We start from the raw sequence: 14,845 nt of genomic DNA, 5'->3' as shown, positions 1-14,845 counted from the left end.
TTCTTAGTATAAAAAGTAATATTTTTTCATGGATGACCCAAATAAGAGATATGTCTCACAAAATACAACCCGTGAGACCGTCTCACACAAATTTTTGCCTTACAAATTACATTTGTTTAGTTTTTGGTACTTTTTTTGTTATATTTAGCTCTGATTGCTGCTGATATAAACAGCTTGAATATATATAATCGATGTTGAAATCCATGGGCTATGGATATCGACTTATTTACTTCATCAACGAAATGAATCAAAGTTAGTCGAGGATATATCCAAATAGATGAATTTCAAATCTATTAATTTCGATTATTTTTATTGTTTAATATGAAACAATAGTTTAAATATTAAATTTATATTTTACATATTTACACATTAATAATACAAAATATAATGAATTTCAGTTTTGACCATTATTAAGTTAACTTGAAATTCATATTTATTAACATGAAATACTATAAAAATATATAAGTGATGAATTTAAAGTTTATGATTTTACTTATCTAATTCGTGAATACCGCCGCCTTGAGACGATAATTTTAATCGAGAACTGAACACACAATTTTGAAAAAATAATATCAATACTAATTATTCATACAATTTTTTTTAAAAAAATAACTTAATTCGATTTAATTTTTGGGTAAATATAATACAAAACACATAAGAGTTGTTCCTTTCCAGCAAACAAGAAGCGTGAAAATGATCGTGAGAGTCTTGGGCTAGCAGCTTTTTTCTTCCTTCAAGTACCTTGTCTTCGATCGACGAACGATCCGTCGGATTTCCTAATTTAGGATTGCCTCGAGCCCTAATTTCAGTCTCCTCCTGCAGTAATCAGGTCAGCTACACGCTATCTATCTCTATCTTATTCTCTGTATTGTTCTTTATGTCGTTGCATTTTCTTGCTTGGACCATATCTGCGTCCTGTCGTTGTGAATCTCCTTCTTTTCACACACACACACAGCCCTAATTATATATATCATTTCTCTTACTGTGGACTTTTTTTTATCTGGATTTGTGGAATCTCTTCCCCTTTTCTACTGTTTTTGATCATTTCTTGGGTAGCATTTGGTGACAATATTCACGTGACTTTATTGCGCAAAGGAATATGATCCCTCTTCTGATTATATGAAGTACTTGTTTTTGTTAGTAAATGAGTTGTTTCAGTTTAACTGCGGGTGCAAGTGTTTTGGAGGAATCTTCTCAAGTATCAGCACCGGACGACAATCGTTGTACTTTGGCTGTGAACAACACGTCCCTTTCGACCACATGTGCTGTATGCCAAAGAATCTTATCGTCTGGCAATGATTCGAGCGGCATAGAAGCCCTGACGGGTGTCTGCGGAGATTGCAGATTCTTTTTGGAGGACATTGAAACCACTTCACCTGATGTTTACAGAAGGAGAATGCCTGTGACAAGAAGGAGAAATTATGGGAGTTCTGAGTCAATTGAAACTTTGTTTTCCCAACAATTTTCCGAATTGAATGCTGTGGAAAGACAAACCCACTCGGTAGCGGTGGAGCATGATAATCAATCTGGCAATTATTATGGAACCCGAAGGTTAGTTCAGCGTGCTAGTTCGCATACTACTCCGAGTGGGTCTAGAAGATGGAGGAGAGTGTTTTCTGACACTGAAAGTGATGGTTTTGATTCTATATACGGGGAGAGTGAATCAAATGCCAGCCTCATGAGATATAGGGTTTTCCATGGTGAGGGTGATACCTTATCTTCTAGTGCCTATGGTGGAGATTCTGATGTGTCAGCAGACGGGCAGAGTTTTTTGGAGATAAGAAATTTTGGATATGCTGATGGAGGAGGTGGCCTAGATAGTGATACTGATATTGATCCAATGAATGCTGGTGTCTACCAATGGAGTTCGGAAGATCAGGGGGTAGGAGATGAAGAAGAAGATGACAATGGTAGTGAATGGGAGGAAGCTAATGTCGAGGAAAACATGGTTGAGTCATTGAGAACTGGAGACCGTCATCATGGTTCATTAGGATTCAACAGGAACAATTTGTACATGGCTTGGTCCAGACAATCACGGTCCCCTCGTGTTGATGGTACAATTTCACTCGGACCTAGGAATAGGACTCGTTCCGGTTATACTGAATTGTTATCAAATTTTGACGAGTTGGAGACACAAAACTATGCTGGAGTTCTTGGAGATTACATGGATGTGAGAGAATTTGAATATTCTCTGGAACATCTTGCTGAAACTGATATTTCTATGATGGGAGTGCCTCCTGCTGCCATGTCTTTTGTAAATAGCTTGCCCGAAATTAGGATTGATGGACAGTATGAAAACCTGGATAATTTGTCATGCGCAATCTGCAAGGAATGTCCAAGTGTGGGCACTGTTTTAAACCAACTTCCTTGTCTTCACCTCTATCACCCCTCTTGCATCCTGCCATGGTTAAGCACACGAAATACATGTCCTCTCTGCAGATATGAGCTTCCAACTGATGACATTGATTATGAAGAAAGGAAAAGGAACAGGGGCAATGAAGTTGAGATACTTAGTATGCATCTGAATGATGTTAATGATGATGGTTCGTCAAACGACGTAGATAATGCTGTGGCAGATGAACTTTCTCAATTTCATCATGGCGGAGGTGCTCAAGTGGAACTGATTAATGCATATTCTGATACAGAGAACCGTGGTTGGAAGATTCCAAGAAATAGATGGTTCTTTACGGCTGCAGTTGCTCCTATTGTCAGTATGATCGGCATTTCTCTCATGTTATGGTTAGGCAAGCCTTCGGTGAATAGAGTATGCTCAGGTGGCCACATTCCCTGCCGCAAAGAGAACGGCCAAAGGAGATGGTGGTCGTTCTTATAACTTGTTATGTAATGGTCGAGTTGTGCCACCGACAGATTTCATCCAAAGTGGTGTAACCCTTTTTTATGTTTTCCTTTGGAAATTCCAAAATCTAGCCTCGTATTGTCGGGTCACATTAGTTGTCATTTCAATCAAACACAGTTATTAATTTGTGTATGCATGTATCTTGGGGGCACGCTTAGTCCGCTGTTTGTTGTTTCCTTGTCATTGGCTACAAGGCGTTTAAACTGTGGAAGATTATGGGCTTTATATGCAAGAAGTGAAAAGGGGTTGAATTTCATTTATTTATTTTCGTACAATAAATAATTATTTATTTTCGTACAATAAATAATTAAATAAGAGTAAACAACCAAACTCTTACACGGAAAGGCCTTTGCTCTAACAATGTGAATTATGAGCCTTAACCAGGAGCTTTGTAGCATCTGCTACCGTTCTATGATACTAGTCCAGGTCGATTCGTCAAAACAACTACCGCGAATGCCATCTTATTGTGATACATTTTAAAAGAGCAAGTGGAGATAAAGAATAATCCATCCAGCCATTGAGAAAATAGCAAATATATGAACCCAGAATAATACACCAGCGGCCTCCCGCCCACATCCTCTCAGATTGGCAACAGCACCTGTGAATGCGGGGATGGAAACATCACTCTTAACTTACCGGTTGATCCCAAATCAAAGTTCAATCGAGATAAATATAGAAAATGTCATGTTGTCTTCATACTATGTTTACCTGCAAGCACAGACGAGGGCATTGTGTGCTGGAGGAGGAGGACAAATCTGAACATTTTATCATTCGGGGGAAGAAAACCGAGCTTGTCAGCTAGCATGACAATGCCAAGTCCAGTTGGAGGAACCAAGACCAGTCTCCCAAACACAATAGCAACGGTAGTTCGCAAACCAAGTTTTGAGCTACCTGGTCCTGAAAGGCAAATCATATCCCGGAATCACTTGACTTGATCAGGCACCACGAATGAACTACTACAGGTTATTGAAGGAATTTTGCTTCAATAACTCGACTAAATCATCGTGTACAGTACTTCTAAATCATCGTGTAAAGTACTTCTAAGTGCCAATTTAGATAACATACATACCATCCACTAGATTGCCTCCTAAGGCCAGCAGTATGCATGGAATCATCGCCTCCCTGATAATCAAATATATTAAAAATAATCACAGCATTTGCAGAGTTTATATATTGGGTAAAGCCAGGCCCACCAGGTCAATTTTTGTGGTATGGGTATATAACCACGGACAATGAACAAGTCAAACACAAAGTATCACGAATATGTAATGATCAATTAACCCATACAAAAATCCATCCATAATTTCACATGAATAGAATTTTTCAATACCACCCGGAGCTTGAACTAAAACCTATTTAGAGGAAAAATCATATTTTTTCCCTGGTTGATGGGATTAATTTTTTTGAAAAAAATAAATAAATGTTTCAAGCCAACAAGTCCATCAGTTAAGTATGTAATCTATCCTCTTTTTGGGGTATCGGACAGACAAATAAGCACATCAGAACCAGAGGTTTTCTGTTTTAGCGCATTTCATGTCCATTCTTGAATAAGTAAATGATCCCAGAAACAAAGCTAAAGTAATCCTCCATTTATGAGACAATTAGTTCACCAATGTAAAATAATCAAAGTAATATAGTCAAAAGGTAAAGAAATAACTAGATAGATTCACACTGGGGAAAGAAAAGCATACCCAAGAATCATACAGCTGTCAGTGAAAAAATAGAAAGGAGCATCCGAAGTAAAGATTAATTTCTTCAAAACAGGGACACATCCTATAAATATGGCAACAACCTGCAAAATATATAATTTCATGAGGAAAGCAATTTGTTCAATACAAAATCTAATGGAAACGCAGTCGACCGAAACAATGGGATAGCCAGATTTTCTACCAAAATATTCAAAATGAGGAACAGTGAATTACTTCTACCCTCAGTCTGTTGTCAATACCCCGATGAACATGCCTAATTGCAAATCAGCATGTTTGCATATAAATTCAAGTTGGAGAAAATCTGTTGTGAAATTCTATTCTGGATCCATTTTGGAAACTTAATTAAACTTCTTAGTGGGTGTAGGCTAAAAATAGAAAGTAAGAAAATTGCAACAAGGAAAAAGGAAACTTATAATTCAACATCTAGAAAGTGCTGCTGAAGAACATGATAATTTTTACTAATGCAAATAATCAATTTTGAACTGGTATTAATGATTGACAATGATAACTAACTTCCCAGTCAAATGTTGCGAACCATAAAAAATAAATACTACGACCAACATTAGCTGCACCAAGCCATAGAGTTATAAGAAAGCTAATAAAAGATAATAAGAGAAACTGATCTCACAGAAGCAATAATTGGTGGTTGAAAGATTTGCTTGAGCTTCAATTTTTCATATATAATGTTTAGAAAATGTTTAACCTGCATGGCAAGACAGCAGAAGGCAAAATAAAATTAATGGCAAAACTTATAGCGACAAATCCAACCATCTAAATAAACTTCATCGCATGTCTCACTTTTGCATTATAGGGAGCACCGAGGTCAACAGGACAATTTGAAAATAACTAAATCTAAGGCTTATTGTGGACATCACTCTTTACAGTTTTTTGAGATGTCGAAATTACAAGACGATTAATAGCTAACATAAGCACTAAATGGTGGCTTTTTTTACTGTGACTAAAAAAATACTGGACATACGCAAATATTCATACAGCTTTAACAGTAAAAACGATGGGAAACCTTTGGGTTCTACAGTTAGATAGAGGAGAAATTATATATGCATTAGATCTTGGATAAGAAAATGAAACTAACATAAGTTCTTCAGTTCTCACCTTATCTTTCTTAGTATAGCTAGAATCATTTGAAATATCCCCCTCCATAAGTAGTGGAACATTCTCAGGAGAACTATCTTTAGCAGCAGAGTTAGAGCTTATCCTTGTAGGATTCTTAACAGGAAGTTTTCCATCTTCAACGTCGAATGTACCACCGGGCGGCGGTGCGAGCATATTAAAAACATATGTATATACAACAATTGCACCAACCTGTGGGCAAAAAAATTGCAAAGTTACCATGTGCAAAATGGCCAAGTTTTGCATGAAGTTGTTGGAAAAGGCCTAAAACCATATTGGCTTATGTCTGAGTGGTGTGTGCTTTTTCAGTTTTGATGCTAAGCATCATGATGTCTATCTTGGATATATTTCCAAAAAGCAACAACTACACAGAAGAGGAAACATGTGAAAGGCCTCAAGGGTCCGTGTAGCTCCAAAAGCTGCAAAAGGTCGGATGTGGTTTTCTTCATTTAAAACTGGTGTATTCGCTGAATCTGAGCTGCAGTAATCATGGGAATAAATAAAGCAACAACTTACCCATTGACCGAATGAGATGTAAGCATTTCCATCTTGAGAACATTTACTACTGTCCCCGAAAGGATTTGACTTATCTTGACACAATGCAGCAATCAAGACAAGAGGCACATTTCCAATATTTCCTGAGAGCAAAGAAATTCCACCATTCAACTTTTAGATTCATGTCCTAATGTAATAATTTTAAACCTATTTTCAAATCAAACTTCAAAATGTGACAACAAGTGCTCATTTTAAGACATGCCACTCGGCTTGACAACATGTAATCATACAGATTAGAATGTGTTAATTTTTAAGCATCAATTATCATGCTAGTGTCCTATCCCTGAATCATGGGGATAACTCGCAACAAACAATTATAGTAGCGACCTTTATGAATCAATGAACATGCGTCTTGTTCTTCTCACCCTAAAATTTTGGAAATGATATTAAAACATAGATGACAGTAAAATTTGAACAAAGGAAGGAAAACTAAGTTATCTTCACTTTAAACATTCATAATTATATTATGGTGATAAATTGGCGTCATGTTTGTCCCTGCTTTTTGCAATATCTCAAGAATAAGCATTTGCTTGTGATAAAAAGCACCCAGACGAACTCTCCATCAACAACGAAGCAACAAAGTCACATTCCTAAAACTTCTAACGAACCTCATACTGCTACAGGAATGAAATTAACACTGGAATATTTACCGATTCCAATTTGTATTATGGTAAACTTGAAGAATGGGTAAGGAGGACGAGCAATGCACGCAACAAGAAGCCCTATGATAGAGCCTGTTATAGTGGCTATAACAACATTAACAGGAATAAACCACCTGCAAGACAAGAACATGGATTGAGCACTTAAATAAGTCATTGCTATTTAAGAAGAGTGAATAACTGATACAAAATCCTTACCATTCAATCATTTTTTGAAAAGTGATTGCTTGTCCTAGTTGAGAGAATATCAAACATGGGAGCAGAAGTGAGAAGACGAGCTGCGTCAAGTCATACAAACAATAACAACTGATGAGAAGACAGACATAAGATTCAAATCTGGAGAAAAATCTATGTTGTCCACTTACCCCATTTAAAAGTTTCCTTCCATTAGAAGGTAAGATGTTTACAAACTTCGAGGCCATAAGAAATCCAAGGAAACACATGGTAAAAACTTTTGCTATGGGCAGAACAGCAATCTTGATGCTTCCAAGCAACGACGTTCCGCCCCTGGGTGGTTCAGTTAGGACCTGAACCAGAAACCTTTGCATTCTATTCATCATCTCCTCTCCTTCAAAATATTTTAAGCTTCAAATTGTAGCAAGAAATAGTTATTCTTGAGAGTTGCGGTTGAGAAGTCCCCGCTGGATATGTCTGTTTAACGTAACTTTCTGTATCCACATAAATACAAAAGAAAAACAAAGTTATTGGAAAGCAGGGAAAAACATCATAGAGAGAAATCGTGGATGGAAATAATATTTTTTCTTAATACACATATATATGTCGTATTCTAATAAAAATCAAGTCTTTAAGAATTTGACAGAACGAATCAAAAAGGGTTGGGAAAAAGGGACCCGGTAAACCAATAAAAAACGGAGGCAAATCATAACCTCGACGACGAATAAGGAACAGCGAGGAGGACATACAGCTGAAAATACCCCAACAGTTGAACTACACAGCAGGCTGGCAGTGGCAGGCCCTGATATTCCTATTTTCCTATTGCAGCAGCCACGCAACAAAATACACCTGTTCCTTTCTAAGAATAACAACGCCAACAACGAACACTATTCCTTGTGGGAACCGAATAATGTAAGAACGATAGACTTGAAAGATGTATATAATATATAGGGTTCGGTACAAACCAATGATCAAAATGACGATGTTACTTGACGATTCCTTCTTATGGTCAAACTCTTCCAATTCCAGAACAGAATCATTCGGTTTCGAAATCAACCATCCCCACTTGTTCTACCGAAGTTTCTCGAGAGTGGGATCCACCGAACCCCACCATATGCTGTGGTTCTTGTGGCGTGGGGACCTTCCTCGTGATGCCAGCGTTGCTTTTGCTTCGACGTTACGAATATTTAATCCATAATCGATTGATTTATGTGGCTTTCCATGGAATAGAATAGTGCCTGACCTTTTGATGGCGACTCTGCGTTTATTTTTTTATATATGGACCTGCGTGTTTCTTTCCCTCTATTATTTACTGATAATGGTTCCATTTTGTCTTGCTCGAAAATAATAATAAGAGAAATATTTTATTTGACTCATTCATGAAAAATTATTACTTTTTATATTAAAAATATTACTTTTTATTGTAAATATGAACAGAGTTGAGTCGTCTTACGAATCAAGACCTACTATTGTTTTATTTTACGAGAGTCAAACCTGAATTCAGACCAACCTATCATTTGGATGAGTCGAAAAATTGTTCATAATTCTTCGGTTTTTAGTTATATTATGTGGGTTGTGATCGTGACAACAGTCACAACATACCTAGACTTTTTATTCCACGTAAGAATTGTATTTTTATTATATTCATTACATTATGTATTGCGATGACTTATCTTTGTGATATTGTACAAGTCATCTTTGCCAAGCAAAAAAGTAAGAATAGACCGTCTCATTTTGAATCTTGCCATCACACGATTGATATGATGTATCTCTACAATCTCGAAACATATCAAGGGACAAAAAATCGTCAGATATTATTATCGTATGGATCAATAATAATTTTTACATTCATATCATTTTTTTACATGATCCATTTGAACTGCAAAAAAATAAAAAAATATAAGGTTACACAATATTAAAAATAATAAAAAGTAGATAAATGTTAATTAATAATATAAAAATTAACTTAATGTTGTTCATATGATCAAAACAATCTCTTATAATTTATAAGCACATGTGTTGATATATGAGTGGAATTAATACATATTTCCACATCATACATGGAAAATTATGATTATATATTCGAATATTTAAAATATTTTATATTACGACATCAAATTTCAAATAGCAATGTTCATAATTGAATAAAATTATAAAATATTATTAAAATAAAAACTATTTTTTCATAAAATTCAATAAAATTATATTACAATTTAAGGAAAGTTGGTGAAAAATTCCCATTCAAAATATTTTTTTTGGTTTCACTCCCTATCCACAAAATTGTGGTACTATGTCATACAAAATGTGGTACACTTATGGTACTAAAAAAGTATCCAGTGACTGGACACAAAAAAAATCGACGGTTGAAGACTGAAAGCCAATTTCACGTGCAATTTACAAGTTATCTCGTTTGATATCTACCTTAACATCATTCAGGGCCACAGCTGTCAGGCTAGGATTCCTTTTCTAATGAAATATGTATGCAGAGATGCTTGTCACTTGTCAGTTTGTACTTGAGTTTTATTTAGAAACTATTTCTTTATTAGCCTATGTCGGTTTCCACCATAGAAACGAGGTGGGCTTTTGAGATGGACCAAATGAGTTGAGCCTGCACAGGCCTATCAGCCCGTCAAAATATCATATTGTTTATTTTTTATAAATAATATGATACAAATTTATTTTTTATTTTTTTTATAATTTCAAATGTTTAAGAATTTTTCTAATTAAAAAATTAGCATTTTTATAATTATTTTTTAAGTAAAAAAATTAAAAAGACCGGCCCATCTAACCCTCGATCAAGACGTGTTGAGTTGGGTTGGGTTGGGTTAGTCATTTGAAGGCCCATCCCACACCGTCTAATAACGTGTCAGCTTGCCCGACCCACTATCCCATTTTGACATCAATATTTTTAATACTACATTTAACTCTAAAATGGTAAATTTATATTAATTATTATTAAAATGAAGTGTAGAAAAAAATAGTTACGTAAAAATAAATAAAATTAAAAATGTGGTGAAATACATTTATTTATTTCATTCTTTATTTTTTCACATAACACACACCAAGTAGCTCCGTGTAATACTAAATAAAAGATAATGAGAGGATGGTGAAATGAAACAAGAAAGATGTTTTAGTGACTAAAAACGATATAAATAGAAACAAAGAAAAACAGAGTGAGTTTCTATTTCTGTTTATTATTTCTGGCATTTTGTCAAATCATAATCATTAACTTATTTTTTATATTTGGATAATAATAATATTATTATTATTATATTAAATTCAGAGCCATAAAGAGCATTGAATGCTCCTAAATAAAGTTCACAGGTCGACTCGTTGTCTTTATTTGATCGATTGACGGATACATTATGTGAGCTATCTGTATGTAATTAGTATATAATTTTAAATTTTGAAAGAAAAAAAAATTAAAACTTTCCTTCAAGCTAGATGATATGAATTTTTTTTTTATATCTTAATCTAAAGTTGTGAAAGATTCGAATTTGAGTCAACATAATAAGAATTTCGGTGAGACCATTGAACCAGGCCTCGGTCTCAAATGAAATGGATTTTATAATTTATTATTTTTATATTGATATAACAAAAATTATTATTATTATTTAATTAATTATAATATGAAATGGATAAAGATACCACCTACAAATTGGTTTGGGTATCGGATTCGGTGCCACCCGACAACCCGGCTCCATCACCGCCTTCACCTTGGTACGGCGGTTAGATAGTAGATATATTGATATCAGTGGTCATTTTGAGTCAATAACTGCCATGCGCGTCGGTATGTATATCTGTGTGATTTCCATTCTTCTTCTTCTTCAATCTGGAGGTTGATATTTTATTATATAATTATATTTGAGGTGAATTTACTTACCTTGTCTTTGAATTTTTGTATTTAGGATTCTGGGATATCAATTATTTGTGGTTTTCCTTGTATCTTTCATCTTCATTTCGGCCGGGGCGATGAGGCGATGTTCTTTGATTTCGTATTTTTTCGGGTGATATCTTCCGTTAAATCATATATCTATGAGAAACCGCAGTAAAGTATCGGCTTTTAGTCTCCTGCTTCTGGCATTTGTAATTTCTGCCGTTGATTATGCGCCGTCGGAGAAGATTTTCTTGAACTGTGGAGGTCCCTCTGACTCTACCGATTTAGATGGTAGAAAATGGACATCAGATATTGGCTCAAAGTTTGTCATTTCCACCAGTAACTCTTTAACTGCCTCTGCTGCCACCCAAAAACCCTCTGTACCCCAAGTACCTTACATGTCAGCTCGAATTTTCCACTCCGATTTCACCTACAGTTTCCCGGTTGCATCTGGGCGTAAGTTCATTCGTTTGTATTTCTATCCAGCTTCTTATAATGGATTAGATGCTTCCCATGGAGTTTTCTCTGTCACTTCTGGGCCCTATACTCTTTTGAACAACTTCAATGCTTCTCAAACAACTGAGGCTCTGAATTATGATTATATGATGAAGGAATTCTCTCTTAATGCTCCTTTTCAATGGTTGAATATAACATTCACACCATCCCAGAACGCTTCCAACTCATATGCATTCGTGAATGGCGTTGAGATTGTTTCGCATCCAGATATGTATAGTACAGATGGGACCGAAACTGTTGTCGGGCAACCCACTGGGTTTAATATTGACAACAGGACAGCACTTGAGAATCTTTATCGGCTGAATGTGGGTGGAAACGACATTTCACCTTCTCATGATACTGGTCTCCAGAGGTCATGGCATGATGATTCAAATTACATATTCAGTGCGGCTCGTGGAGTTACAGAGGCGCCTGATCCAAGTGTAACAGTAAGCTATCCTTCAGGATCGCCTAGCTATATCGCCCCGCTTGATTTATACACCACTTTGAGGTCGATGGGTCCAAATGCATCTGTTAATAAGAATTACAATCTGACATGGACTTTCAGCGTTGACTCTGGCTTCTCTTATATGGTTAGACTCCACTTCTGCGAGGTATCGGAACTTGTTAACAAAGTAAACCAGAGAGTTTTCAGTATCTTTATGAATAATCAGACTGCAGAGAAGGAGGCAGATGTGATTGTTTGGGCAGGAAGCAATGGTGTCCCTGTTCACAGGGACTATGTGGTGTTTGTCCCCACTGGGCCACCTCAACAGTATCTCTGGCTTGATCTACACCCTTACACTCCCTCAAAGCCCCAACGATATGATGCTATCTTGAATGGACTAGAAATTTTCAAAATAAATGGTTCCAATGGGAATCTTGCTGGTCCTAATCCAGCTCCCCTTCCGCAGCCTCTAGTTGACACCAGCCAATCATCGGGCTCTACTCAATTGAAAAATCGCAAAGCCGTTATTGGGGGAGCAGTTGGAGGTGGACTTGTTGCACTTCTTGTTGCTGGTTTGATCGTATACATTGTTTCCTACCGACGTCAGATGCGCAAAAAGGATCCCAGCGCTGGTGATGGCTGGCTTCCTTTGTCTTTGTATGGAAATTCACATTCTTCTGGTTCTGCCAAAACAACAACCACGGGAAGCTGTTCATCCTCATACCCTTCGAACCTTTGTCGCCATTTTTCATTTGCCGAGATCAAAGCTGCCACTAATGACTTTGATGAGGCTCTTCTCCTTGGTGTTGGAGGCTTTGGCAAAGTTTATCGCGGTGAGATTGACAGCGGAGCAAAAGTTGCAATTAAGCGAGGGAACCCACTTTCTGAACAGGGAATGCATGAATTCCAAACTGAGATTGAAATGCTCTCAAAACTTCGCCATCTCCACCTTGTATCATTGATAGGGTATTGCGAAGAGAATTGTGAAATGGTACTTGTATATGATTACATGGCTTATGGAACTCTGCGGGAGCATCTTTACAAAACTCAGAATCCCCCGTTGCCGTGGAAGCAGAGGCTCGAGATTTGTATTGGTGCTGCACGTGGTTTGCATTATCTTCACACTGGTGCGAAGCACACCATTATCCACCGCGATGTCAAGACAACAAACATCCTCTTGGACGAGAAGTGGGTAGCCAAGGTTTCGGATTTTGGCCTGTCAAAAACAGGTCCATCTCTGGATTACACCCACGTCAGCACAGTGGTGAAGGGTAGCTTTGGTTATCTGGATCCAGAATATTTCAGACGGCAACAATTGACTGACAAATCCGATGTGTACTCATTTGGAGTTGTACTTTTTGAAATCTTATGTGCTAGGCCGGCGTTAAACCCAACACTTCCAAAAGAACAAGTTAGTTTGGCTGAGTGGGCGCTGCATTGCCATAAGACGGGCATGCTTGACGAAATCATCGATCCTTATCTCAAGGGGAAGATTGCACCAGAATGCCTTAAAAAAGTAGCAGAGACAGCAGTTAAGTGTGTGTCTGATGTTGGAAGTGATAGGCCTTCGATGGGTGATGTGCTGTGGAACCTTGAGTTTGCTTTGCAACTTCAGGAGAGTGCAGAGGAAAGTGGCAGTGGTTTTGGTCTTGGAGAGACAGAATTTCTTGAAGTTAAGAAAGATCCAGATTTGTCTCCTATGGGTTTTGATGATTCAAATGGCAGTAGTGGCGGACAAGGATTGTCAACAAGCATTGGGGGCCGCAGCCTCGCCAGCCAGGACTCAGATGGGTTGACTCCAAGTGCCGTCTTTTCACAGATAATGAATCCAGAAGGGCGGTAACACGTATACATATAGGCTCACATATTATATATATGAATCCTTTCTACATCTACCTAGTAATGGCTAATGGTGCATTGATATATTATTTCTACAAACCACAGGAAATAATACTTCTTTGTATCTTATATTTTTGCTCAAACCGTCGACCTTCTATCATATAAGTTTGTAACTATTCCTGGCTAGTGTCAAATATGAAAATCAGTAATTTCATTTATTTTGATCTGTTTTTCCTGGTTTATAGTATCATTACTAGGAGTCTCTGCATACTCTCTGTTAAGCTTGGCCATGAATTTAGCTTCAAATATATTATTAGGGAAGTTGCCGGTGGTTTCCATTCTAGCTGTTTCCCAAGATTTGCGTTCCTCCGTTTGATTATATTCCATTTTTGTCATCCTTGTCCGTGAATTATATCACCATCTTATAACTGATTCTATCGGGAATTTATCTTGGATACCGCAGGATTAAATCTCTATCCCTTCTTTAAATATTCATTTAGTCAGTCCTGAATGTCTTCTAATATAATTAAATTAAATTTTAATTAAACAATATTGATACGATAAAACAATGACATATTAAGTAAACAATATACATATAATATCAACAATTCATAATTTAGTTAAAAAATTCAAACATCGTTATTATCATCATAGCGTGAATACATAGCGTAGGAAACATTTTTGAATCCTTTCCGAGTTCGAACAATTATGTTACTATACTAGTAATGTTCACATGAAATTGTAGGGTGTTATTCAATTAAAAGAAAAGATTTCTTCATTTTTAATCCTAGAGAAGTTGAAGTGTGTAAATCAAGAATGTGTAAAGTGGACGAGTCAAGAAATTAAAGATCCAACCCGTCTATTTGACATGACTAGGGCAATCCAACCGGACCGGTCTAGCCATTTTGATAGTTCTATTAGGTGAGATGAAGAGCATTTTTAAATAAACCATCTTCATCACATAGCATATACTACTTGTTCGTATCGTCTTTTTCATCTTTAGTTTCTTCGATTTTTGTAATTAATATGTGATGTTTGGATAGTTATATAATTTGTTGTGGAACAAACTAGTTAGTATCTGTATTTATTGATAATTATAAA

The 14,845-nt window shown here is 36.5% G+C and overlaps 3 protein-coding genes across 3 annotated transcripts; 2 read left to right on the top strand and 1 right to left on the bottom strand.

The window, feature by feature from the left end:
* Positions 1-660: 660 nt before the first annotated feature.
* LOC140977153 (uncharacterized) lies at positions 661-3,030 on the top strand. The gene is made up of 2 exons (XM_073441751.1): positions 661-829; positions 1,142-3,030. Exon 2 carries the CDS (start codon positions 1,145-1,147, stop codon positions 2,831-2,833), a length of 1,689 nt encoding a protein of 562 aa, XP_073297852.1. The 5' UTR covers positions 661-829; positions 1,142-1,144; the 3' UTR covers positions 2,834-3,030.
* A 109-nt stretch (positions 3,031-3,139) lies between these two features.
* LOC140977154 (protein PIN-LIKES 6-like) lies at positions 3,140-7,518 on the bottom strand. The gene is made up of 10 exons (XM_073441752.1): positions 7,277-7,518; positions 7,110-7,189; positions 6,903-7,027; positions 6,214-6,335; positions 5,680-5,889; positions 5,195-5,269; positions 4,549-4,649; positions 3,927-3,979; positions 3,566-3,754; positions 3,140-3,455 (listed from the first exon to the last, which is right to left on the bottom strand). Exons 1-10 carry the CDS (start codon positions 7,469-7,471, stop codon positions 3,334-3,336), a joined length of 1,272 nt encoding a protein of 423 aa, XP_073297853.1. The 5' UTR covers positions 7,472-7,518; the 3' UTR covers positions 3,140-3,333.
* Positions 7,519-10,856: 3,338 nt separating this feature from the next.
* LOC140977152 (receptor-like protein kinase FERONIA) lies at positions 10,857-13,974 on the top strand. The gene is made up of 2 exons (XM_073441750.1): positions 10,857-10,875; positions 10,994-13,974. Exon 2 carries the CDS (start codon positions 11,121-11,123, stop codon positions 13,746-13,748), a length of 2,628 nt encoding a protein of 875 aa, XP_073297851.1. The 5' UTR covers positions 10,857-10,875; positions 10,994-11,120; the 3' UTR covers positions 13,749-13,974.
* The last annotated feature ends 871 nt before the right edge of the window (positions 13,975-14,845 follow it).

The sequence above is a fragment of the Primulina huaijiensis genome, chromosome 5 (assembly GCF_012295235.1).
Source record: "Primulina huaijiensis isolate GDHJ02 chromosome 5, ASM1229523v2, whole genome shotgun sequence".
In the NCBI taxonomy this organism is placed as follows: Eukaryota; Viridiplantae; Streptophyta; class Magnoliopsida; order Lamiales; family Gesneriaceae; genus Primulina; species Primulina huaijiensis.
The sequence above is the reverse complement of the archived record's forward strand: the minus strand, read 5'-3'. Positions and strand labels throughout refer to the sequence as shown.

Excerpts from the sequence above, each read along its gene's own strand:
- LOC140977153 (XM_073441751.1), top strand. The coding sequence starts at position 1,145 with ATGAGTTGTTTCAGTTTAACTGCGGGTGCAAGTGTTTTGGAGGAATCT.
- LOC140977154 (XM_073441752.1), bottom strand. The coding sequence starts at position 7,471 with ATGATGAATAGAATGCAAAGGTTTCTGGTTCAGGTCCTAACTGAACCA. Across the intron at positions 5,890-6,213 it reads ACATCTCATTCGGTCAATGG|GTTGGTGCAATTGTTGTATA; the intron begins GTAAGTTGTTGC and ends TTTTGCCCACAG. Across the intron at positions 3,980-4,548 it reads GACAGCTGTATGATTCTTGG|GGAGGCGATGATTCCATGCA; the intron begins GTATGCTTTTCT and ends TTTGATTATCAG.
- LOC140977152 (XM_073441750.1), top strand. The coding sequence starts at position 11,121 with ATGAGAAACCGCAGTAAAGTATCGGCTTTTAGTCTCCTGCTTCTGGCA.